Genomic DNA, 27175 nt, shown 5'->3' with positions numbered 1-27175 from the left:
AGAAGAATGAAGCCGAGCGTCATAGAAATATCAGGTGTCGTTAAAGGTTTGATCTTAGTAGTTTTTGGTAAAACTGTACCCAAATATCTTTTTAATAGCTCCGCGCCTGTCGGCCCTCGCCGAACTGAAAAGCGACTGACAGAACTATTTTCACTGGAAATCGCTTTTCCTTTGAAAGCAGCAACTTTAATCACTCATTTATCACTCCAGCTTTGAAAATGACACCACTTATCATTTTTAGCATTAACACACTGAGACCAAAACATGTGAAAACATCACACATCACTCCTGCTGTGTCACTCCTGAATATGTCCCCTCCCGCCCTCCCTCCCTCGTTCACATCCCATAATGAACGGTGGCTCTAACTTGGCAAAGGAGCCCTAATGGAGGGTTCTGTGACTCAGTCAGGGACCCATAATGGAGGGCTCACTAATGTGTTGGAAATTGAAAGATTAATAATTCAAAAGCAGCTGGTCATGAATCAGTTGGCCATTTTGCCGCCATCTTTCTCTGCAAGCAGCTGGGCCTGACCTCAGCGGAGGGCACTGTGGGACATTTTCTTGCCCCCCCCCCCTCCTCTCCTCCCCTGCTTGCTGCGATTTATGAGTGAAAATGTTTTCGGATTGATGTGCCTTAGCATACAGCAGTATATCTTTTGCCAGCGCAGCTAACCTCAGTGTCAGAAATTGCAGGGTGTGTCGGTATTTTCATGCAGGTTTTGTGTTTGCGTGCAAATCTTGCGTGTCCGTTTGCGTGCCTCTGCTCTCCACTTTAACTTCAGAGCCATTCCCAGACTCTATAAATAGCCTTGCGAGGTCCACATCAGTAACTCAGTATTCAAATGAATTGAGTTGTGTCACATTTTAGCAGCTGCAGTATGTTGCAATGTCATATATCTGAGCCCTGAGGGGGAAGTAAAGGTTTATAAATCACAGGTACTCATCCCGTGCCGTCTCCCCATCTGTGTGTGTGATGTATTTTTGAGATGTGTGCGTCATCTATTTTCTTCCTACCTGTAGCACTTCTCTTATTTCTTTTATTTTCACCCACTTCCATTCTTTGTCCTCCCATTTTTCAGCTGCTGTATGGCTACTTTGTGTCTTCTGTTCTCTCCCTGGTGGCTGTGGCAGCGACTCTTTGTCAGTCTGCAGCCATCTGGGACAGGGGTCGATTTTGTTTTGTTGCTTACACTAGTAAAACAAACAGAATTTAAGCTCTGACATTTACAGTCCATTTTATTTGGGCTGGATATTTGATAGCAAAGTGTTGATGTTTACCAACTTAAAAAAAAGGAAACTTTTTTTTTCTTTTTGGAATATGCTTATTCAAATTACTTGATTTCAATTACTTCATTAAAATTTGGTAGGTTCTAACTGTTCTGTTTTATGCTGACTTAAACTTTGGACACAAAAATTTTACTGGATTTACAAAAGGAGAAAAAAAAATCTATGAAAACCATGCTACCCCTAAGTAAAATAGCTAACGAACTTACAAAGGACCAGTATAATTTGGAATGTGTTGTTCCCTAAAAAATATGGACTTTTTAAAACAGCTCTTAGTTATTGTGGGTCTACTATTAAAATGTGCTTTATAATATGATGTATTTATGGGTGACACCAAAGCAGTAATGGAGGAAGCTTTCAAAGTCCAAATATATTTTCTTGACACTTTATTTCCCACATAAATATAAAAGAAACTGCTAAAGATTACATAGTCCATTACTCAATCAGAAATGCCTGAATACACAGATTCAGGCCGAAAATCGTCTTCATTTGATTGATTATGTATGGATGAAGTAATCTATCTAATGTTGGATTTTGGGAAGTTGCAGTAATGACATCAATGTGTGAGAACACATTGTGTTTTGTTCAATCAAGAGCTACACATTTAGAAAGACAAAGCTATGCTGTATTTATATATTTGTACAGTGCCCATATAGCAACACACGTCCTTGAACATTGAGGTTAAATAGGCCGAATGGTGACTGAAGGACACTTTAACTCAAAGAGACACTTTAGTAACACACATACAAAACAAATGACTTTGTAAAAAAGATGAATGCTACAGACTTTTGCACATGCAAAATTGTTTACAATAATTGGTGAACATGAGCTATTAACATTGATATCATGAGTTCAAGTTTTGTTTTTTTTTCCATCATTTTGTTTACGCTCGTTAGCCTAAACAGAACATGTCCAGGATATCTACAACTCACTTGACTACCAAATATATCCACATTTTTAATATCTTTTCAGCCTTTAAAAATGGTCACTCTGCATTGATAAACAGACTCGATTAAAATGTTAGTCCTTTTATTACCCTCCAATATTTCTTGTTATGGCTCATGCATCTGTTAGCTGCTATGTTTCCCCTGCATGACGTCTTCTTTGTTCCTGCCTCCAGGTGCTGGCTCCGCCTGGATACATACTTCATTTGGAGCTTCATAGGACCCGCTACTCTCATCATCATGGTAAGATATCGAAGCATGCGAGCTTTAAACGGCACCGGGTTCACTTTGAGAGAGGCTGTGGCATACTGGTGCAGGAGCCAAGGGCTACATTAAGGTGTTTGTTAATCCAACACAAGGTTTGCCTGAGCTCCTCAGCAGTGTTAGAGTAAGCGGAGGGAACTTTGTGTCAACTTAATAATTCCCATTCACGGATTAGCTCTGACGGAGGCACACATTCCTACAAGCTGGAAATCTCTGGAGGGGACACAGAGCACAAATCACTGCACGTTACACAGATTATGATAATAACTCGGCAAAGTTAAGATGTTATTAGGCATTTACTTTTTCGTCTAGGAGATGTTTTTTTTTTTTCTCTCCTGACCCAACTGCTTGACTGTAATGCCAGTTGAACATGAGCTGCCAGATAGTTCCCAGCTCTCCCACAGGAACAACGCCGAATGAGTCTCAGCAGTCGGCAAACTATTATGAGAGGAGACATTCCACTTGAATAACTTAAACAGAGACAGAGATAGAGTGAGGTGATCCAACACATAAAACACTGTATTTGATATAAACAGAATGAAACGATGGGATACATGTCCAGTTGCCCAGTCGCCCTTTTTTTTTATTTTTTTTTTTTTAGTCAGGTTAGAAATGTCAGACAGTCTCCCGCCGATCTAGTCAGAGCAGCAATAAGAGCAGAGCCCGGGTGAAAATGACACCGTTATGACCTGATCTGATTGGTGACAGCCTCCGAGACCGTGGCGCAGCGGCCCAGGCAGTCATCGTTAAAGCAGCCCATCTACACATTAGCGGGCCAATCGAAAACACACCATCTACGAGAATTGTGCTTCTATTGTTACAGTGATCATTAAGTGATGTAATGACTGCTGTATTATCCCTCAAGCTCCAGTTGCTGTATTTTTGAGCACACAAAGGTGGGTTGATTGTGTGCTGAAATTGTGTTCCCCAAGCCAATTACAGCTGGAAGGGAAATGAAATGATGTGCGCTGGTTTGGAGTTGTAAGTTGCTCCTTTGACATTGCGTCTTTTAATTAGTCTCGTCACTGTGGAGGATCTTAACATGCTCGCCTGGATTTCTGTGTTTTGCAGCTGAATGTAATCTTCCTCGGCATCGCCCTTTATAAGATGTTCCATCATACGGCCATCCTCAAGCCAGACTCCGGGTGTCTGGACAACATCAAGTAAGTTTTTTTCCTGCTCGTACCAGTCTGCCTCTACACAGCAGGGCTTATGCTGAAAGCAGGGATGGATTATGCAGGGGTGGATAAATTTATGCTGAGAAAGGAGTTTGACATTTTGGGGAATAGACTCAGGGTGTGGCTGTTTGCTTGGCAAAGAGGTTTGATGCCGCTCTAGTGTTTGGTTTCATTTGGAATTAGAGTGGGGTTGGGTAATGAAAGGGTGGAGGTGTATGGTTTGTTTGGCACAGCTGAATGTGTGAGCAATTTATTATGTTTACGTCCGTTGAGTTATCTTGCCCACGCTAAAAAAAGATAATGGAGCTCCAACTTAAAAAAAAAAAAGTATTAACTGGTCACAAGTAATTGAATTAAACTTAATAAATTAAGTTGAGTAAAATTAACTTGAGTTCTTGTGAACACTTAGCGTAAAATATTTAAGTTTAATCACCTGTTCTCTTTGTAGCACATTGAAAAAAGACTATATATCGATTTCTTTTTGTTTCACTAAATAAAATTGGAACAAAAACATAACTTGCCAGTAGAATAACCTTATTAGTTTGATTACATTCTCTGTCTTTACTTCAATTACAGATTTTGAAATGAACTAAAAAGGAAAACGACTGTCAAAAAAAAAGTCCGACTGTTAAAAACCGGACTTCTGATTCATTTAATGCCGACTGTGTTAAACACTCATGTAGGACAGTAATATGTCAACTGTTTCTGTCTCTGAAAATTTTAAACGTATTATAGCAAATGCTTTCTCCCACACACAGAAATCAGTTGCTCTTCACAATATTAATAATTCATAATCTTTTGGCAGAAAGAAGACACAAAAGTATTTAGAATGCTTTTTTATTTTTTTATTTATTTATTTGTGTATTTCTTAAAGTGAAATTACAGTCAGCTGGATTCGGTATTGGCTGGGGAAAAAAAAAACTGAAAATCTGTCACTAACTTCTGACTGATGTTCTAAATCAAGTACAGTCCTTTTGTTCTTGGAAATATTCATGTAAAACAAAGTGTTGCGTGAACATGTCTTTACCTCTGTGATGTAATGAAGCTCAGAACCACCTAAGCTGTGTTCAACAAATATTTAACAGGGAGAGTGTGAGGCTATGTTTGACAGCTTACCTGTCTGAGCGGAGGACAAACACAGTGTGTCATTTACCCTCAGGACCCTCACCAGGCTGTGTCTGCCGCTTAGGTGAAGACTAATTAATGAAGTTACAAGTGCTGGCCACCTGCATATAATGCACAGCACTCTCAGTAGCAGTCAGTAACCCTACGTGGCTGTAGAAATTCGATAAAGTTAGAGGACATACTCCAGATAAGGGCTCTGAGCAGCAAACGTTCAGATTTAGTTTTTGTTAAATTAGACTGGTAACAAGTAATCGGCTACAAACGTGTCTACGTAAGTGCACTGGAGTTAAACCTTGTGAACTGTGCATTTTGCAGTAAAAGCACATGAACCGGAAAGGATATACAGTCATGTTGAAAAGAGACTCGAGGCTTTTATGCTGCAGAAATTTATAAAAGTCCTGTGGTTCCAAAACAAGCCACAATTCTCACCCTTCCACCACTGTGCTTTACAGCGGGTATAAGTTGCTTCTGCAGACATCTTGTCTTTGATTTCTACATCAAATGTGGCTCTATAACTGATCGTCCATTTGATCTCGACTGTCCAAACTGTCTGAAGAATTTCCAATTTCTTGAAGAATTTCACAAGAAAATTGGATTAACTCTTGAAATAATGAAACTTTATCACATTTTGTGACAAAAGGGAATTCGTTTTGTTTTGGGGGGGTTTTAAATGCTTTACTAAATAGCTTCTGGCTGACTGTTGTACATCTCAGATCAACGTTTTGTACCAAGTCTAAATGAAACATATTTTATATTTCCAGGAGTTTATGTTTTTCCTTTACACTGCATAACTCATGTCGAGGGTTTTGTTTCTACAGAGGCTGTACCAACCTGTTATTCTGCAATTTCTTAATTCAAGTTCAAACTTCAATGTAATTCAACCTGGATTTTAACTAGAAGCTAACAAGCCTGCCTGAGCTCTGGACAGATAATAATATAAATCACTAAATGACTTGTCTTTACTGAAGTTCAGTGAATTCTTTTATGAAATCTGTGTTATGTTAAACGCTTAGCAAAAAGTTATTGAAAACTATCTGCTTATCTTTGCGTGCAATACGGGTACAATGTGATAAATGACTAAGAAAAGAAATCAGTTAATTTAAATGTTGTACTTTTGTGTTGTGTTTTTCCGTAGCCTGGTCTGTCTGTCATGGTGAAAACTGTCTAAATTGTGTGAAATCATCTTTCGCTTCATTATGTCATATCTTTTTTATATTATTTCAGTATTTATTACCCCCTTTTAATCACCATCATAATTTCTGTTTTTTATTTCTTCTTTTTACCTTCAATTTATTTTTCTTCACTTTGTTTTCTTTGTCTCTTTAATCTCACGCCACCCTCAGTTATCTTTGTTGTGGATTGATTCTGGTAAGGCGTCTTTCAAGTGAGACATTTTGTTTTTGTTTTATTTGATTGAACAAACTATTCAAAATACCTTATAAACTTCATTTATGATTTATTAGGTTCTAGTATACAAATATTTGACTTCATCTGATGAAATATGATGCCTTGCAAAAGTTTTCACATTTTGTCACAACTACAATTTTCAATAATTGTTCTTGGGATTTAACCTGGCATAGTTGTGCAAAGAAATACAATACTGACTTAATTACATGGAGTGAAAATATGAAAAGTGTTACAATCATTTGTATTCGGTCCCCTTTACCTGGACATCCTTAAATAGTATCACCAAGAGCTTCAACATCTTGTTCTTTGAAGGGTCGAAGGGTTTCTTAGAGAACAGTATTTAACAACCATCTGGACTGCAAGATGTTAGAAAGACTTTAGAATAATATAGCTTGTGAGTTATAAAGAAACATTTCACTAATCAGTGGTAACGTCTTTCTGCTTTGAGTTTAATGCAAACTTTGACCCCAGACAGTGAGCAATCTAGCTAACTGATGTGGAAAAAAAAAGAAAGAAAGAAAATAATTATTGCTTCCATCTCAACAAAACTGTTTCATTATAAAGGTTGTAAACAAAATAACTACGTGGCGTAGGGAGTCTGAATCGGGTGTTGCTTCATTCATTCATATTTACAAATAGTTCAGTCAGTTATGTGCAATACTCATATTGGACACAGTCAAATTGCAATAACCATTTGCAATAGCAAGTTCAGGCCTGACAAATAGCTTCATAAAGATGAAGGGACTTAATAAACCAGTCAAGTTTTACACTTAGATGTTTAAGGCAGGATTAGGTTGTAAAACTTTATTACAAGCTTTGAAAATTATGCTTAGCACTTTTGAATCAGAAGATGGAAAGAGTATAAATCAGAGAAGTAGCCAAAAGCTATCATAGGTGTAACACTGCATGAGCTGGCATTTATCCATAACTCAGTTGAGAGAATATGTTGACTAAAACACCATTAGCCCTGCAATCCACAAACCTTTCCTTTAGAGAAAAGTGGTAATTAGAAAGTCATTGATCATTCAAAGCTGCAAATTCTCCTACCTAGAATTTACCAAAAGCCATTTGGGAAACATAGAAGAAGGTAATCTGGTCACATGAAACCAAATCTAAATTTCTTGGCATGGAAGCTGGTATGTAGAGGAACACAAATTATCTCAAAAACATTCACCCTACTGTGAAATAACAGTAGTGGAAGCATTAAACTGTGAGGACTCTTTTTTTTCCAGCAGGGAGGCTGCTTACTGTTGATGGGAAGATGGATGGAAATAAACAGAGGAAAATCCGGAAATGAAATCTGTTATGAGACTCCAAAAAGTTGAGATGGAAGTTAATGTTGAAACAGAACAATGACCCTAAACATGGAGCCAGTGATACCATGCAATAGTTAAGATCAATGCATATAAATAGATTAAAATATCCCAACATAAATCAAACTGAAAATCTGCGGCAAGACAAAAAAAATAAATAAATAAATAAAAATGATGTTCACATCCATCATTAGTTGATCTTATCTTTTTCCTCCCACTTCACAAGCATAATATACTAACTTTTTCTTGTTCCGTTTTACACCAGGTCCCAATAAAATACAGGGGAATGAATATTTTTGCAAGGCACTGTGTGTTAACAGTGTTGGCATGTGAATTTGGGGCAACGGCTATGAGAGAGAAACAGTAATTCAAGAGGGATTTGGAGGAAGAGGTGAAACGGTGGGATAAAAGAGAGAGATGAGTGCAGCCGTTATTGAAGAGGGTCATCAGGCGAGCTTTATTGGAGGTTCTGTCTCGCCTGAATGGTGCCACAGAGGGCAACATCGAATCAATCACCTCGGTCTCACTCACTTACTCTCCTCCTCTGTCTCCCTTCCTTCCTCATAGCTCTTCTAATATCTTCCTCCACATGTTGTCCCCCCCGCACCTCCACCCCCGCCGCTTCCCTTTGCCTCTATCCCTCGCATTAGAGGTGATCACTGCCCAGTCAGCCAATCAAATTAACAGTCATCTTCTCGGCTGCGGCGGACCCAAAAGTTTGACCTTTGGAGGGAAATGTCATTTGTAATGGCTGTAATGTCCCTCTACTTACTGCCCCGTGAAGCCAATCACATTCGCACAGACACAGACACACACTTATGCGAGCACCTGCCTGGATGTGCCTCGGCATGACCGCATTTCTATGACATTTGGCCTGTGACTCATTCGTTTGTAGCCTTTATTTAAAATAAAAGTTTACAGCCTTGGGAGCTCTTCTTTGGAAAGTGAACTGCGTCGAACAGGCAGAGCTCTGGACCCCATTAAAAGTAGTGTTCTTTAACCTTCTGACATGTATTCAGACTGGTGGAGTTTGGCTGCAACGCGCTGAAAGTACAGCGTAAAATACTTAGTGTTTTTGACAGCAGCGGTTGATGTAATCTGCCTTTTTACCCTCCTTCCCTCTCCTGAGATGATATCTAAACGAAGAAATCCACTCTGACTTGTAAGGGTGTAACTCTTTTAAGTTAAACTCCCACTGTTCCTCCATCCCTCTCCCACAGTGTCATGGCTCCCCGCGACCCCACTCTGACCCCCTCTCTCCTGATCCCACATGCGTCAGCCTCAGCTGACTGGTTTTTCTGATGCAGAGAGCAGGCAAAGTTTTGCGAGTCTGAGTCTTAGTCGTGAGGAGCACAACTACAGCTGATGGAGAATGGCTCATTTCCAATGGCTTCCCTTTCCTGTGCAGGTCGTGGGTGATCGGCGCCATCGCCCTGCTATGTCTGCTGGGCCTGACCTGGGCGTTCGGCCTTATGTACATCAACGAGAGCACCGTGATCATGGCCTACCTCTTTACCATTTTTAACTCCCTGCAGGGCATGTTCATCTTCATCTTCCACTGCATCCTTCAGAAGAAGGTGAGTTGGCGGGAGAGGGAATGTTTGACAGAAGTGAACATATATAGTACAGTCGTGGCCAAAAGTTTTTACATTGAGAAACTCTTTTTTTAAATTATTTTTTTCATAAACTGCACTGCTTCAGTGTAGTGAAAATGTTCTGTCAGGAGTTTCTGTGCAGACATTCTATTGCAAATAGGAATAAGACCAAATGCAGACCTCTTCAAGGAACTTTATCACTATGTGTAACACATTATAGAGATTAATTACACACAGATGGATGTTTGAAAGCTTTGTTTCTGTAAATCATGATTATTTTTTCTCTTGCCGGTAATGAAAACATGACATTTAAAATCAAAATTTCACATCAGCCCATTAAAAAAAAAAACACACATTTAATTCAAAAATGAAATGTGGGCTTAATGAAAAGTGAAATGTTATATTCAAAAGGTACCTTTCAATCTGACAAACTGACCTCGCCTATTTGAATTTATTGAATATGACTGTACAAAACTGAGTCCAGAGCAAAGAGACAAGACCAGATTTTAATCAATATTTTTTTTTTTTTTTTTTTTTGCAAAACATATCCAATTTAATTTTGTTTTTGTAAATAGAGTAAAGGTCTGAAGCTTTCAAGGATCTGTAAATAGTATCAAATATTCCAGTCAAGGTTTGGCAGTTTGATTATTTTCATGTTTTCATGGCAATCTCATTCCAAGGTGAGGCAAATGCCATTGAAAATTCTGTTTTCTGTTTTACAAGTTGAATTAAGTTTTCATTACTAAGCTGATATTGTGTTTTAATGCAGCTAACGATGCTTGCTTTAAAATGAGAAACTAAAAAAAAAATTATTGAGAAATGAATCTAATTTATTAAAAGTTAGCTTAGAAAAAAAAGATTTAGAATGGATTTGTACCCAAAGATTCAGTGCGTTGATCCCTGAGCAACTTAATCAACTTTTACCTGTTGACACGGTGCTTGGAAAACACACCGCCAAACTGCTCCTGGATCACCGGTCAACGTTTCTCCTGCTCTACGGAGAAATGTTTCCGTGTTCTCTAACCTGGAAATCTAGGAAACATTTGCATAAGCAGCTTAACACACAGAGCAAGTTAGTTTTTTTTTTGTTTTTTTTTTCAGAAACTTAAAAATTTGCAACTGAATTTTATCTGATAAATTTTTTTTTACAAATTTAGAGTTAAATCAAGTCACAGTAAACACACACTGACTATTGACCATGACTTTACAGCACAAAGTCATAACCCAAAACCTTAAACTTTAGTCATAGAAAGACATATCAAAATGCATATATATATATATATTTTTTTTCTTTTTTTTTTTTTTTTTTGATAATGCTTTGATGTCTGAGCTGCAGTTGTAACAGTTGCACACTGATTTTTTTTATATTTTACTTTGCTCAAATTAACTTCTATCTCTCCTTTTATCTTCAAAAGCGAACCTCCTTTATACTTTCAGTTTGAATGACCTAAAGGACTGTTGAAAGTTGTTAGCTGTTTTTTTCTTAAGTTACATGCAACTTCTAGACAGAGCTAAGACATCAAGACATCGGATTTTTATGCACATACACTATATATATATATATATATATATATATATATATATATATATATATATCCACAAGCACATGTACACGGGATATGGGATCAGCTATCCAGAGAGAATGTCCTCAGAGCTGTGCTGAGGTTTTCTTTGGCCCCAGCCCAATTCAGTTTCTTCCAAGATGCATGGAGCAACTCGGCACACAGCTGTTCAAACAGAGCATGTGGCAAGACACGTCTGCCAGTCCAACAAGCTTGTTAAAAATCAATTACGGCTTTATTTGTTCTAACTTGATTGGGATCTAAGTGCAGATGCTCTGTGTGTACAAATGCATCAAACGGCTCTCCAAGGAAAGTCTCCTTTTCGGTTGGATACGTGGCTTTATTTTTTATTTTTATTTTTTTTTAGGGTTAGCGTTAGCAGAGAAAAGTTTATGAATTTAATCTTTTAATGTCTGCTTTTTATGGGTTGAACGTTTACTCAGGGAGTAGGAGTAAAAGAAGTGTTTATTTTACCCTACTTTGTCAGAAGAAAAAAAAAAATTTCCTCAATGAGGAACATTTTACATACTTCAGTCAGTTTAATTATTTTTATTTTTTTTTCACTTTGCTGAATTCCCAATTCATTTGTGCTTAGGTGCGCAAAGAGTACGGCAAATGTCTGCGTACTCACTGCTGCAGCGGCAAGAGCGTGGAGACGTCCATCTCCTCCTCCAGTAAGACCACCACCTCACGGACCCCAGGCCGCTACTCCACAGGCTCACAGGTGAGCTTACCTGCCTGCACACCTGGACGCTACAGCACAGCAGACTCGCAGGTGAGGCGGGAGCGCGCCATGAGGGGTTTGGGTCTGTCGTTTTTCACTTTCAAATCGTCAAAAGAATGTCACTGCACAGAGCTCTGCAAAACTATTGATACCGCTTAAACTTTCTCACCTCTCATGACATTTCATACACAAACTTCAGTTTATTTTAATGCTATTTTATGTGACAGACTAGGACAAAAGAGTGGAGAATTGCAAAGTGGAAGATTTTTCTTTTTCTTTCTCCCCAAAGTTAACACTTTTTACAACCAGATTGCTGGCTCTACCGGAATTGAAAACTGTTATGTGGCGACCGACAGCTTTGCCTCCAGGAATACCGTCATTTCCCTTCCCATCAGTATTCCCCCGCCACATGGTGCTGCCACCACCATGTGTCTTGGTTGGAATGTTGTGTTCAGGGTATTATTTATTCTTACAATGTTCTTTCAATGTGTTCTTGCCACGTTTCAATCAAAGCCAGATTTTTTTAAGTGTATGGAGAAAAATACTGGCGGCAGATTTTCCCTCCTGAACTGTGGATCTGTGCAGATCCTGCAGACTTAACATAGGTCTCTTTGCCGCTTCTCTGATTTCTGTTTTCCTTGTGGAACCTGGCAGTTTAGGTGGACAGCCATGTCTTTGTACTTTATGTGAATTTGCGCAACATGCTTTTGTTGATGATGGATTAAACTGTCCTCTGAGATAGCCAAAACTTGAGATATTGTTTTATAACCTGGCCTACTTTAAATTGTCCACAGTGTTATGTTTGGCCTGAATGTTGTGTTCCTTGGTTTTTATTATTCTGTTTGTTCACTGATGTTGCAAGGAAAGCTTTCAAGGCCTTCACAGGATTTATGCAGAGGTTACTTTATACACATGTGGATCTTATTAACAATTAGTTGCACTGGATTTTTATCTTGGGCTGTCAGACAACAAGAACCTAAATTCAAATAATTCACTATACTTTTGCTATTTCTAAATGTTTTTTTTTTTTTTTTTTTTTTTTTTACTTAGCATTTTCCTTCCACTATCCCAATTATGCAATTACTTTGGGTTCTTGTGCCATTTAAAATCCCAAAACACATTTAAAATTTGTTGTGGTAAAGTCATAAAAGCAGGAGATCTCAGAAGATCTGTGAATAGTTTTGCCAAACACTGTGCATCTTAACGTAATTCATTCTAACATCTGATTTTGAATGGGAATTTTCTTTTGGCTTGAAAGTGAGATAACCCAAACCCCGCCCAACATGGACATTGTTGCTGACATTCAGGTTTACAGAGTGAAAACAAGACTGATGCATGACTTTTTGTCCCTTTCTTGTTGGTTCTTGCTTTGTTTTTTGTTTTTTTCTTTACTGCCTCTCCTGCCCTTGTTTTGCACATCATATTCCACTTTTCTCACCCGATTTCTTCCCCTTTCTGTCATCCTTTCTTTCCTCCCTTCACTTGGCCCCGTCCCCCTCACTCGCTCCCTCCCTCCCTCTGTCACAATTGCTTTCTGTTTTTTCGCTCTTGCCTTTGCCCCCGTGCCCCGCCGCCCTCACCCCGGTCCCCCAACACTTTCTCTCTCCCTTCGTTTCTCCCACGTGTAGAGTCGCATCAGACGGATGTGGAACGACACTGTGAGGAAACAGGAGTCCTCCTTCATCACTGGAGACATCAACAGCTCTGCCACGCTCAACAGAGGTAACCACGGGATACCTACCATTTGCTTCCACATCACTGTCACTACATCTACTTTACTAATAGCAGGGGGGTTGGAGGCTGCATAAGCTGTCATTTAGCAAAGTGGTGGGAGTCCAAACTTCTGATTATTGTATCCTTGAAGCGAAGATGATGAAGAGAATAAGGTGTAAATATCACTTCCTGTTTTTAATGCAGCTTCTGTGGGTGGTTTGCAGGAAGAAAAGAAAAAGGGGCAGCCTCCTGTCAAAAATAGAACACCAGCCAATTTGCAACCCTTTAGAGTGGCAAGCTAGTACTGCAGGGAGTTGGGGGGGAGGGGGTATCTGCATCGAAAAGGACGATGTGCGGTAAAGCAATATTGAAAAAAAAAAGTTTGTGTGTGTTTCTTGCTATTGGTTGTCTCTTGATAACTAAATGTTCAGTGCCCTACAGAAGTCTTAATTTCTGAATTAATGTGATAGACCAACACAAAGTAATGTATAATTATGAAGTACAGGGGAAAAAAAAAAAAAAATTATATATATATATATATATATATATATATATATATATATATATATATATATATATATATATATAAAAAAAAAATTCCCCTCTCACCCTCCGCGGGTGGTCTCTTTCATCCTCTGAGCTCGGGTCCTCTACCAGAGGCCTGGGAGCTTGAGGGTTCTGCGCAGTATCTTGGCTGTGCCTAGAACTGCACATTTCTGGACTGAGATGTCTGATGTTGTTCCTGGGATCTGTTTGAGCCACTGCTCCAGTTTGGGGGTGACTGCCCCGAGGGCCCCTATGACCACAGGCACCACTGTGGTCTTCACCTTCCAGGCCTTCTCCAGTTCCTCTCTGAGGCCCTGGTATTTCTCCAGTTTCTCATGCTCCTTTTTCCTGATGTTGTGGTCACTTGGTATTGCTACATCCACCACAACGGCTTTCCTCTGTTCTTTATCCACCACCACAATGTCCGGTTGGTTCGCCATTACCATCTTGTCTGTTTGGATCTGGAAGTCCCACAGGATCTTAGCTCGGTCATTCTCCACCACCTTTGGGGGTGTTCCCCACTTTGACCTCGGGGCTTCCAGTCCATATTCGTCCATATATATATATATATATATATATATATATATATATATATATATATATATATATATATATATATATATATATATATATATATATATGGGAAGGAGAAGGGTGGGTAAAAACTCACAAAAGGAGCATGCATTTGTTTTCATCTGCTCTGAGCCAACCCTTTAACGGGGTGCAATTATAGCTGCAGGTCTGTTGGGGTGTTCCTCTACCTTCTCCCTGTGTATTTGTCACCTCAGATTGCACTATGAGTGCCCTGAACATCAATTGTGATGTCTTGCCACAAATTCTAATTCGCATTTAGGTTCTGGACTTTTTGTTCTAATGCATATTTATGCTAATCTAATCGAAGTTACATTCATGCGCTGGTAGAGTTGCAGTTGTGCCGCTCACTTTCCTTTTTTGATGATGGGAATTGATTCGGCGACTTTTGTGGATAAACCCTTGCACTAGATTTTATTTTGTGGGGTATTGGGAGTGTTGGAGGATAGAAAACAAATGTTTACCTCCATTTTTTTATTATTTTTATTTGCAAGAAAGTTTCATTTGTGAAAGAAAAATGTATTTACATTACTCTGTGTTGGTCTGTGAAACGTTCAGCGTTTTAAAGACATTATTATGTAGTTTACACAGCAGCAATATGCAAATGAATAATTACAGTACACTTAGGTAAATCTAGTTATTTAGATAAGCTGATTGTATTCAATTAGGAGTAGTATAATTAGAAAGCTTTTCCACAAAGGTTTAGCTCATGCAGCTGAAAGTATCACTGACATTTCAGAGCTGTCTGTTTCCTTCACTCCAGCCTAGGACACTATAATGGACCATAGTAGCAAAATCCATAAGCACAACCAGCTTAGGGCTAGTGTAATGAGGCCGTAGACACCTAAATGACCAGACAGTCTGACACGCACACACTCACTGGAAACACACTCTGCCATTTGTTAGTCTCCAAGTTGAGGGGTGGCCCTCGCTTTCTTCAGGCCACTAATAAGCTGTTAGCATGACAGATGGATACTAAAGCAGGCACGGTGCGTGTCAGCACTTGAATTATCACGCACTTAGTGAGGCTGGGCTTAGGAAACTCACACCTCCTTTCTGCTCTCACTCTTTTAAAGTGCGGTGGACGGAGCTGCTCAGCCAGAACATTTCCAAATGACTAGAAAGGGTGACACAATGAGCGAAGGTGGAATCACTTTCAATTATTTCAGTCCGTCGAAATTTGCGGCTGCATGACGCGAGAACTCTTTTTAGTTGTTACATTTGGATACTCGCTTCATCTGATAACATTAGGACAACAGTATTACCGAAAGGAAGAAGTAGTTCTTAATAACAACGTGATTATTCCCTGGAGATGTGTGAATTTTTCCAATCAAATATGTTTGAGTAATGGCAGCGGTTGCGGATGAAGACAGCATAAATCCAAGCAAAGATAATTGCGTCACCGAGGTAACGTGTAAATTGACAAATAATGTGCGACCGCACGCAACATAGATTATTGTATAGAAAGAGACAGCAGAAAGGGAAAAATTTTTTTTTTTTTTTTGTATCTCGCCTGCGTTGTTTAAGTCACTCGAAGTCTCTTCCATGAACTGTCTTGAAATAGTCTGAATCAAGTTTTTTCAGACTAGGAAATTCTTTGGAACCGTTTTTGAACCCGTCATCTGTGACAGCTGTGAGTCCAGGCTGTATGGATGATTTTCTACATGGTTCATTTCTCCAGGAAATGCATACAGAGCTAATTTATAGGGTACATTATAGGGATAATTTAGCTTGTTCACTGACTTGATACAACCCTCCAAACGTCAAATCCAGCATGTTCCGTAACAGACAGATATTTAAGCCGTTATAAAGTAAAACAGAGAAATTTTTGCTGCACTCCTTTGAGCCTTTCTGCCATTTTCAGGCCAGGATCATTTTGATTCCCCCAGTACAAAAAAAATCTACAAGTCAGTAGGATTTGATGTCCTTTTTGACACAGAGAGTTGAACTTCTTGAATGTTGTTGGTCATGTTACTTTACTTTTATCTTTGCATCGTTTTTACTTTTTCCCTCTGTTTTTAGATCAGGATTTACTCATTACCATTACGCACAAAAATTCTATATTACCATAGGGGTAAAAATATTATTGTATTATATTGACAAAATAAGCTGTTTGAAAAAAGTTAGGTAAAAGAGAGGGTTTTTAAAGCTCTACCATGCCCCCAAAAATGTTTTGTTCCAATGAAATATTGATCAAAGCAGAGTAGCCCTATGGGTTAAAGTTAGCTATGATATAGTATATGCTATACTTAAGATAAAACAGTTGAAATTTATTTGATCCTGCATTCAGTCACAGCAAAAACCCAACCAGCCTCCACCTTCAGCAGTCAGAGATCTTAAAAAACACAAGCTGAGGAACAAGAATATTAAAATCTCTGTGATGCTTGCAGCAGATTAAATACAAACAACCTCAGCACTCACTAATGCAAACACTGGTGAGATAAACATTCTTCTGTCATGCCAGAGATTTATATAAAAATCATTTAGATGTTTTAGTGTCTCTGTTAGCCGTAAGACAAACACTCACTTACGGGCTGAGCTTGCGAGCCAGTTGTTGTTCAGCATGAAAAGAAATTGATTCGGCCTGTCCAGATCATTTGTATTCTGTGTTATTTTTTAGAAATGCAGTGTCTTAATGTATACATGATTTGTCTCGCAGCAGAGGGGAAAAAAATAAAAAATAGCACATTTTTTGTGACCCTTTTGTCCATTAGCTATGGTGTATTTATGCGTCTCTGCTGAAGCGTGTTGAACTGCAGCACAGCCTGCTCTGAGCTCTGCCACGCTCTCGTTGTCTCTCTGTCTCCCATCCCCTCTCCTCACTCAGCCTGTACGCATCGGCTGCAAGAATGACTTGTCAAGCTTTTTCTCGGCTTTCTCCCTAAACAGTGTTTGCTCGTTTGATTCACGTGTCCTCTTCTCTCCCTCTTTCTTCCAAACACACACTCGCTCTCCATCTCACTTTTCCCTTCTTTTTTCCCTCCTCCTCCTCTTGCTCACTTCCACTCTGCAACGGCTACACGCTCTGTCCTTTAACCTCTGTCTTCCACTCTGCTTCGTTTTTTTTTTACTCGACTGCTTTTCTCTCTCTCTTTTTTTTTTCTCTCTTGACTTGGCTGTTGCTTTTCCTCTCTCCTCCTTTTTCTCTTGCCTTGGCTGTTGCTCTTCCTCTCTCTTTCTCTATCTGCCTGTACCAGGAGCCATGGCTAATCATCTTATAACTAATGCTCTCCTTCGTCCCCATGGTACTAACAATCCTTATAACACTCTCCTGGGGGACTCGGCAGTCTATAACAACCCAGCCGTGGGCATGTACAACACCCAAGGTGTGCCTAATGTTCCTATTATGAATGTTCAACTTTTAAAAGTTCTGTTACAGTTTTTTATACCTATTTTCTTTTTTTCCTGCATGGCTATCTTATTTAAAAGCGTTTAAGTACCTGACTTATGGTTCTGATGTGAGCTGAAGAATGGCACTGCAACTTACTTGCATGTATGCTGTGTAATTGTGATTGTGTGACTTCACCAATGTAGTTGCAGACTGACATTATCTTTTAGAAGCTGCTAGAGGTCTTAAACAGGGACACTAAGATTGACTGTACGAAGTAGAATAATTGAATGAGAAGGTTCAAGAGCAAATCCTCCCCAAGTAAAACATTTTCTGAATTGTATGCTTTTTTTTTTTTTTTTTTTTTTAGATGGTTGTTTATCATTTTCTTTCTCTCAGCCAAACTACAGTACTGTTAGAAAGTTTTGCCCAGGACATATTTTTTTGTTGCATCTAAATGTTTCAGATCTTCAAACATATTTCAATATCAGACGAAAATAACAAAGAAACACAGGAAGCAGTTTCCAAAAGATGATACGTTTTTTTTCAGGTGGACAGAGTTATCTAAATCAATCTGGCTCTTTGTGAAAATGCAGTTTCCTCCCTTATTAAATGATTTTTTTTCAAACAAATAAAAACAATCTCAGAATATAAAGTAGGCTAAAATCACAACACCACAAATTATGAGACATTTTTGTCCGAGCTGCATCTTTAAAATGATGTTCAAAGTAGTAGGAATGCAAAATAAAAACAAATAAAAGATAATAATTTATCCACTTAAAAGAATTTATGTGAAATAATAATAAAAAAAAAAAACATCCTTCAAGGCATTAAAGCATGGTCTTAATGCCCTGTCTCTTACCACCATAAAAAAATAAAAAACAAGGTCAACATCCATCTGTCTGGAACGGATTACAAAGAGATTTCTAAGTCTTTAGCACTCCAGTGAACCATAGCAACAGCCAGATTTTTCTACTGAAAAAAGCACAAGCGTGGAAAACTCTTCACCGAGTGGCCGGGCACCCAAACCTACTTCAAGAGCGTATCAACGACTCATACAAGAGTTCCTGCAAAAAAAAAAAAAAACAGAGCAGAACAAAGTCAGAGTTTGTCATTCATCATGAAGAAAGATACCAGTTCGGGTCGTCAGCATCTTGAAACACAAAGTTTTCTTTATATTTTTAATGTGAGCGACATGATCTCTATCAACCATGTTTTAAATTTCTCCAATGCGACTGAATGAAAACGATTCCAGAAAAGAAGAGTTGGCCAAAATTCCCCCCACAGTGACGTAAAAGACGCATTGGCAGCTCTGGCAGAATGCATTATGGCTGTTGCTGCCACCTCTGGTGACAGTAGCGGAAATTAGTTTTAGATGGTAATTACTGTCACGTAGAGCCAGATTGATTTACATAGCTTTTTAATGTAGTCAGAGACCAAACAACTCCTGACAGTGCAAGAAGCACTTCCTGCTATAATCTAATGTTTTGTATTTGTCCTGCTGTTGGAACTTTATGGACCCTGAAAAAAGCAAGAAAGATGTACTTTGTTTAAAACAATAGTAGCAACATCAACACCTCTCATGCAAACGTAATGAGTAAAAACGTGTCTCAAAACCACAGGATGAGTTCTGGGTGTTCATTGTTCTGGATAGTAATATATTCACTCTTGAATTGGCCCTGCTTTAATAAGCAATTAGCTTTAACTCTGAGGCTCAAAACTAAGATGACTCTGACCTTTATCCTCTGCAGATAAGAGACACAGAACTCAATTATAACTTAATGGAAGATAAAACAGAAAGAAGAAATATCACTTTATATTTCGTGATGTATCCTTGATTTTTGTGTGCATGTTTTGTTATTGCAGATTTTTGCTGTGAATGTTGCTTTGCATGCTTTGTGTCAGGCTCATGTACATTTATGCAATTGTTTCAGTTTTAACTGTCACTTTTGTGATGTTTTTTTGTTTGTTTGTTTTAATGTTTTTATCTGTGTGAACAAAGGTTAACCTTTTTGAAAGCAGCCAGTCAAATATTAGGGAATACTACAGAATTGACAATCAAACAAACATCTCATTTTGAACTATTGCTCTTGTTAAATTGACTCACACATTTGTTTCTTTCCTCTCTTCCCCCTCATGCCGTCCATTAGCACCTTACCGGGACACAAGTACGTTATGAACTACTGCTGAACTCTTAAGCAGTAACTTTGTTTATTCCCTTTTGATGCTTTTAGAGCTGTCTTAAGAAAAACATTATGTACATAATTCTTCACAATGTTTTTTTTTTTTTTCTTTTTCAAAAGACTCATTACATCTTTTCACACTCATTGGTCATTTGGATTATTTTCATAGAAATCTACAGGAAGCCTATTTACCTTTGAAAATACAATTAGTTTAAAATATGCATTTAATGCATATATTTATTTCAGCATTGTTACTGAGATGCATTGCATCTGAAGTATATTTAGCATTTTTTTTCCCCCATTAAATATACAATGAAAACATTTTTGGATATTGCAGTAAAGCTCTGACTTTTTAACTTGTTTTACACGAAGAGCTCACTTTAACTGCTAAAATGACTTGTGAAGCTTCTCAGACATGAATACATGAATACTTGAAGCATTCAAGCGATCGGGGTTCTTTTTTCATTTTATTTATAAATTCTAACACGTCTTTTTTTTTTTTTTTTATTCTTTCCTCCTCAGAGGGCATCCTGAACAATGCCAGAGACGCGAGTGTCATGGATACGCTCCCTCTTAACGGTAACCATCCCAACAACTTCAGCATGGCCAGCAGCGAGTACTTGAGCGACTGCGTTCAGATCCTGGATCGAAGCGGCGGCTACGGCACCCACAGCAACCACAAGGAGACGACCTTGGAGAAGAAGATCCTCAAGGAGCTGACGTCCAACTACATCCCCCCTTATCTCAACAACCACGAGAGAGCCACCACTGAGCGCAGTCACAACCTGATGAACAAGCTGGTCAACAGCAATATGGCCAACGGAGGTAACTGTGGTTTCATTTTTTTTTTTTTTTTTTTTTTTTTGCAGTTGTGAGGGACCCACTGTTTTAGGTTTTGCTCTCCTCAGAGCCCAGAAGCTTCTGAAACCCAGCAACACAACATTTATAGAATCTTTCTCCTGCCCAAACGTTATTCAAAAACACAAATGTTTAAAGCAAAACTGGAAACCCCACTTTCAGTTACAGGCTAATGGAATATTTCAAAATTAGCTGTAGTTCGGAGCAGCTTCAGTTTCTCCGTCTTCACCATGTATGAATCTCCTTCATTTATTGGTAAGATTTGTTTAAAACTGTTTTTAGATATTTAAACATTGCACAGCTCTAAGCACCCTTCATTTTATTCAACACATCAAGCATTAACTTTGATGTGTTGTACCTAGCAACTGAAATAATTGCAAAATGATAGTTACAGCGAGGAAAATAAGTACTTGAATTTTTTATTTTTTTTTTGCAATTTTGCAACTTCTCTCACTTAGAAATCATGGAGGGGGTCTGAAGTTTTCATCTTAGGTGCATGTCCACTGTGAGATACATAATTAAAAAAATCTGGAAATCACAATGTATGATTTTTTTAAAATTTATTTGCTTTTTTTAATTTAAATCCTGCGGTTTCACTGAAAGCCGAGTGGAAAAAGAAAGGATAGTATGCAACCTGTTGCAATTTTTTACAAAAATATTAAAATAAATTCAATGCCAACTGTTCAAACAGAAATGTACACACACACACACACTATAACGGAGGAGATTACATTGCAGAAATATGTGGCTGTAAGTCAAAAAGATATTTATTTCAAAGTGGAAATTATTGAGCCATCTCTTAACATTTCATTATATCTTTCTATAACAGGCTGACTTTCAGTAGATTTTAAAAGTGTATTTTTCTTCCTGCTCTTTCAGGGAGCATGGCCGGGGGAAGCAGCAGCTCCAGCAGTGGAGTGAGTGGCTGTGTGGGCAGCAGTAAAGAGGACAACAGTCCAATAGTGCTGGACAACCCCGCCGCCTTCCCGCACGAGGAGAACCTGGGTTTGGAGATCATCCGAGAGGAGTCCAACGCGCCCCTCCTGCCGCCGCGGCCCCCCCCACCAGACAGCCACCCGCCCCCTCCGCCTCCTCCTCACAGCTTCTCCCGGCAGCGGCGCATTGCCCAGGAGCCCAGCGAGAGCTTCTTCCCCCTGCTGACCAATGAGCACACCGACGAGCACACGCATTCGCCGAACCACAGAGACTCGCTCTACACGAGCATGCCGGTTTTGACGGACCTCCCCGACGGGCAGATGAACGGGCTGACGGATGGAGAGGAGGACAGCTCTGGGGAGCTCCAGCCCTGTAAGAGTGCCACGGCTCCAGAGCTGGATGACGTTTACTATAAGAGCATGCCCAACTTAGGCTCCAGGAATCACCTTCACGAGCTGCAGAACTACTACCACATGGGCCGCGGGGGAAGCGACGGGTATATGGTGTCCGGGAGCAAGGAGGAGTCCGATTCGTCTCCAGAGGAGCCGCCAGTGGACCCTTCTCATCTGGTCACCAGTCTATAGAGCCAGCTGAGTCCTTTATCCCTCCTAAACCCAGTTTGACTCTTTCAAAGTTCAAGTGATATCATTCTGTGTTGCCGACTGACAGACGGAGCCGACCTAACCCTGGATTCATACACTGTGTGACACGACAATTGTTTCTGACAATATGGCTGAGGAATCACTGGTCAAAAAAAAAGAAAAAAAAAACTGGTCAAATGAGAAAACGTGTTGCCATAAATGGTGCGAACTGAAAAGGGTGAGTCCCAAAGACAATCTGCGAGCATCGAGCAGGAATGGAAAGTTCAACCCGGAACGGGGAGGGGGTAGGTTCTGCAATTATGTATCTGTGACTTTAATTTGGAAACTTGGACTGATTGTAGCCCCGCAAGATCCCCCCCACCCCCGGTATGGACCTCTAGCAGATCCTAGCAAATAGTTTCCACTGACACCTCTACGTTGGCACGAGCCCTGGTTATATTGGAGCTGCGTGTCTGTCTGTGTGTCTGTCTCTCTGTCAAAACTCTTATTCCGAGAGGGTAGAGCAGGACCTTCACTGATAAACTTTCCCCAAAGAGGCGTCACGATCCTGCCAGTCAAGTGAAGGATGTATTATATATGCCCTCACTAATGATCGTCCACGACAAAACCCATATCATTCTGGCAGTCCAGCTGCGCCCATATCACAACGTTCCAAACTCTCTCTTCCTGTTCAAATCTGCTAAAACTGGAGTTGCGTACGGGCTGGTGTAACATTCCTGCGAGCCGTAGTGGCTACAGAAAACAAAGACGGATTATAATATTACAAATGAATGAACAAAGGGGGGGAGTTGGGGGGGTGGATATAGGGTTTCATCGATTCTTCGCTCTTCTGTAAAGGTTTTTCATCATCAGAAGGATTGTGAGAAACCAGAAGCTGTTTATGTATTGTACAGAATAAAATAAAAGATACAAATGTTGCAAGTCTTTTATTTTTGGATTTTACGTTGCAAACTTTGTGTCTCTGGGACTGTTCCTAAGTGTCACAATGAAATATATTCTGGTCACGGACTGACCTCAGAAGGAGCAAGGAACAATCTTTTCGTGTCATTCTTTCGTAAATACGACAAAGCACTCCTCAATTAATATGCATTTACCCTACGCACATGACATTCTGTTTTTGTTTTTTTTTTTTGTTTTTTTTTTATAGCAACGGCACTGTCACATTTTTTGCAAATCAATTTTTACTGTATGCTTTACCACTGTGTAGATGTAAAACTGGATGGAGACAATGAAGTGATAAAGGAGGAGGAGGTACCTTTTAGGGGAGCTGCGTTGCTGGGTGGAGGAGCTCGGATTAGAAGTACAAAGATGGACCTAACAGACCGCGATAGTAACACTAGGATGCTTTATGAAATATGTCATTTCTATTGCCAAGTTTTTTTTAACCGACATACATTGTTGCCCTGCTTTAAAATGGATAAAAGCTGCCGTTGTCTGAGCTACCGTAAAAGTACAGGTGAGGTGCCACGATTCCAACTGGACCATGCACACGACGGCTCCTTCCAAAGTCCCAGAAAGCCGATGTTTACTAATTAAAAAGGGGGAGGGGAAATCGTATGTGTATGAAGTGTAGCTTGCACATGAATCCCACAAACCCCCTTCATTTCTGCCCCAGAAAAGAAATTATTTATTTATCTGTTTATTGGTTTATAAAGAAGGCTAAACAAGCTCAGAAGGAAGGAGGCTGGCTTCAGGGAAGAACGGATTTAATGCGGCACTGGGTTTGTTTGTTTGTTTGTTTTTTTGGGGTTTGTTTGTTTCTTTTTAAGTTATTACGATCATGATTATTATTACAATATTACTGATAATTATTTATTCTTTTTGTATGGGTTCCAAGTTGAATGATCTCATAACTAATATTTGTTGTAACAGTGAAAGTTGTTTGCCAACAAATAAATTACTGACATAGCTTTGAGTTTCTCTGTGTCTGGGGTCCTTTTATCGTTTATTTAGATTTTAATTTCAAACATTACAGAAACCCATCAGTGTTTGTTTTTTTTGTTTTTTTTTCCATGACCATCATGAGTCAAAGCTGTAAGTATTTTGCGGTGTGCTTTTTAAATATATTGCTACTCTCTCCCAGCTTGTAGCTTATATAAACAGCCTATATATCTCAAAATCTTTTGAGTGCCTTAAATGAGCGTTCCTCATGGCAAGACATAATCAGATTAAGCAACTTATTCTAGTAGCATTTTGCAGTCCTAGAGGTATATATGCATGCGGCAGATTTGCATTGTATGACATCTATTTATAAACGATTTACATATGATGAAATAAATTCACAAAGTGCTTTCCAGAGTTGTACAAAAGCATTTGAACTTTGGTGCATGACGCATGGTGGCCACCCAGGACAAAAGTAGAGGCTTCTTGCTTCTATGCGAGTTCTTGAAGACTTTACTTTTATGGGAGCAATTTATGTGATGAGGAAGTTATGAAACATTTAGCTTGCAAACTTTAATGAACTGCCAAGATATTTATAAGAACTCTGTGGAGAGCTAGTCTGCCACAGAGTCGGGTCTCTGATTCTGACCAGCTTTGCTGCTCAGATGCATCATGATTTCAGTTTCCCCTCCTCCCCCAATTACTTTCACACCAACCTGCTTCATATTTGCATGGTGGCAGTGAATGGAAGCACCTGAAAGTAATTTTTTTCTACAGATAATAGTAATGTTTTACTCACGAGGCTGTAACAGCACTACAGAAATCTCTCAAAATGTATTTTTTCTAAGACAATGTCTGTCTGATGACACTCAAACTCCAGAGCCAGATTTAGTCCTGATTGTCACCTGCAGGTGTAAATGGTAACACACCACTGGACCGCAGTCATTTATTATTTAATTTAATAAAGCAAAAACAAATAAATAAATAAAAAATAACTGTCTCTTTTGCTGTAAGAAACTGTATGCAGACAAAACAAAAATACAAAAAATAAAAAAATTAAACCACAAAACTTCTGGTCACCTTGATGGTCTGACTGCTGACTAATTCTATAGCAATTTGTTGTAACCGTGGCTTGAACAGTGTTGGTTTCTAATCCCTCGGCTTTCAGTATCTTTCTCCCTTGATACTAAGACTCTGATTGAGTCATAATCCTTCTTGCAGAGAAACCATGTTTCCATTAACCTCAACAGGTTTTTTTCTGCATACCAGGATTTTTGAGGAAAGAGTGGTTTGGTCACGCATACACTTGAAATCAGAAGTTTACATACACCAAAAAAAAAAAGAAGAAAAGAGAAACACACACTTTTGTTACATCAGACCAAACATGTCCTGTACTAGAACAGTTTGAACTGCCACATTTATTTCTATTTGCTAAATGCCACTGTAATGAGAGAATATGTCAGAAATGCATGTATTACGTCATCAAAATCAAAAGTTTACATACAAGGGGAGATAGAAGAGAAAACTTGATTAAAAGATTCAGCTGTCTTGTCCTTTAAAAAAAACATTTTGTAATATCTTTGGGTAAATTAGAAAATGGAAAATATACTTTCAAAGATAACAGTAAAATTCTCTGACAGGGTAAACAAAGCTAATTTAACTGTTAAACAGTGATAGACTCATATTATCTAAGTCTGATAATTATTGAGGGAAAGTTCATTCAAAATGTGTTTTTAACGTCAAGCTTTCGTGGCTCTGCATCATTGAGTGCTTTATGTAACAAAACATTCCTTAATGATACTTAAACATTAACTGAAAATACACTTTCCATTTTTTTGCTGACACTGCTGTCAACTTGTTAAGCGAATTACAAACAGTGCTCTCATTGTATTGTAGCAAATTGTAAAAAATTGTATGGGTATTCTTTTGACATCTAAATGAAACCAGATACTCACACACATCGTGCAAAAAGACACATAACCTTCTTTTCTTACTGTGAGACAGTAAATCAAGCTAAACATTTCCAATCTTGGGTCATTAGATGGTGATTACCAAGATCCTCCTTTTTATTTTCCAAATTACACAAAAAATAAATCACTTTTTTGGATTTTGGTTTCATTTTTTAAACTCACAGCTGGACATTTCTGCAGAATTTGGTCAAATTGCTGGTTAAACTGTTTTATTTCGACAAAATGCTTCAGATGTCGAAATGTCACAATAGTTTTCTGGAATTTTGGCCCATTTGTTGCCACCCTTACTCGCACACAACTCTTCAGTTCTGCAAAAAAAATGTTCTACTGCACTGAGATCTACATTTTCTTTTAGTCACTTTATAAATTATTTGTTTGTGCTATGTTTAAAGTGATCGTCCATTTGGAAGAACCTTTTAAGTCACAGGATTGTGTAGAGAGGAGGCAGGTTGTTGAAAAATTACTCTAACTTAGCAAAATACACAAAACCAAAAACGGACAAAAATCAAAGAGCAGGGAAAAGCTACTACTACATGCTAGAGATAACAACATAATCTGATCCTGAACTAAACAACAGGGAAATAAGCAAAATAAAATATTTTTTTAAGAACTAAGTTATACAAAGAACTATAACTGAAGACTGTCACCAAGATCTGAAAATGTTAGGATCTTGGGTTGTTTAGTGTTTTTCTGGGTTTTTAGTTTGGTTTATTTGTTGTCTGTTGTCCTTACTTATTCTCTGACCAGATCATTCTCATTTTAGTCCTTCTTCAATTTTTTTATGGCAGTTGGCAAGCAACGTATTGATGTGACCACGCTCGTTTTAGTTATTTTGGTGAGACCATGTTATTTAATTTCTTGTGTTTGGTTACTCTTACTTAAATTTGTTTCTGTGTCATTTCTGTCTCTCTTCCTCAGCCTGCTTCTGCTCTCCCCATACAGCTGCACTCAATTAGCAATCAGTCCCGGTCCATTGTTCCACCAGTACTCCACCACCTCTCTCTGTCTCTCACTCCTTGCTGGTTCCTCTTGTTCGCTTCATGTCACCTGGTTTCTGTAGCTCTCTGTGTATTCATCCCACATTTTTGTAAATTGTTTCTGGATTTCTTTAATTAAGACTATTTCATTATTCACCCCCTGGATTCCACTTCCACTTTGGGCCTTCTCCATAC

The 27175-nt window shown here is 38.8% G+C and overlaps 1 protein-coding gene across 2 annotated transcripts in view; it reads left to right on the top strand.

The window, feature by feature from the left end:
* Window positions 1-24067, top strand: part of adgrl3.1 (adhesion G protein-coupled receptor L3.1) — a 161654-nt gene extending 137587 nt beyond the window's left edge. Inside the window, exons 17-25 of one of the 2 annotated variants that reach the window (XM_014984400.2) lie at window positions 2404-2470; window positions 3563-3654; window positions 8923-9091; window positions 11267-11446; window positions 13024-13117; window positions 17443-17571; window positions 19724-19741; window positions 20279-20581; window positions 21494-24067. In XM_014984400.2, the coding sequence (XP_014839886.1) occupies window positions 2404-2470; window positions 3563-3654; window positions 8923-9091; window positions 11267-11446; window positions 13024-13117; window positions 17443-17571; window positions 19724-19741; window positions 20279-20581; window positions 21494-22134 (1693 nt within the window). In that variant the 3' untranslated portion in view covers window positions 22135-24067. The remainder of the gene's footprint in view (window positions 1-2403; window positions 2471-3562; window positions 3655-8922; window positions 9092-11266; window positions 11447-13023; window positions 13118-17442; window positions 17572-19723; window positions 19742-20278; window positions 20582-21493) is intronic. The other variant, XM_088004859.1, reaches the window with a different exon arrangement.
* The last annotated feature ends 3108 nt before the right edge of the window (window positions 24068-27175 follow it).

This window comes from Poecilia mexicana, unplaced genomic scaffold (genome assembly GCF_051168715.1).
Source record: "Poecilia mexicana isolate PSO_F unplaced genomic scaffold, ASM5116871v1 scaffold_1, whole genome shotgun sequence".
Classification (NCBI taxonomy): domain Eukaryota; kingdom Metazoa; phylum Chordata; class Actinopteri; order Cyprinodontiformes; family Poeciliidae; genus Poecilia; species Poecilia mexicana.
Note: the sequence above shows the minus strand (reverse complement) of the source record. Positions and strands in the feature narration are given on the sequence as shown.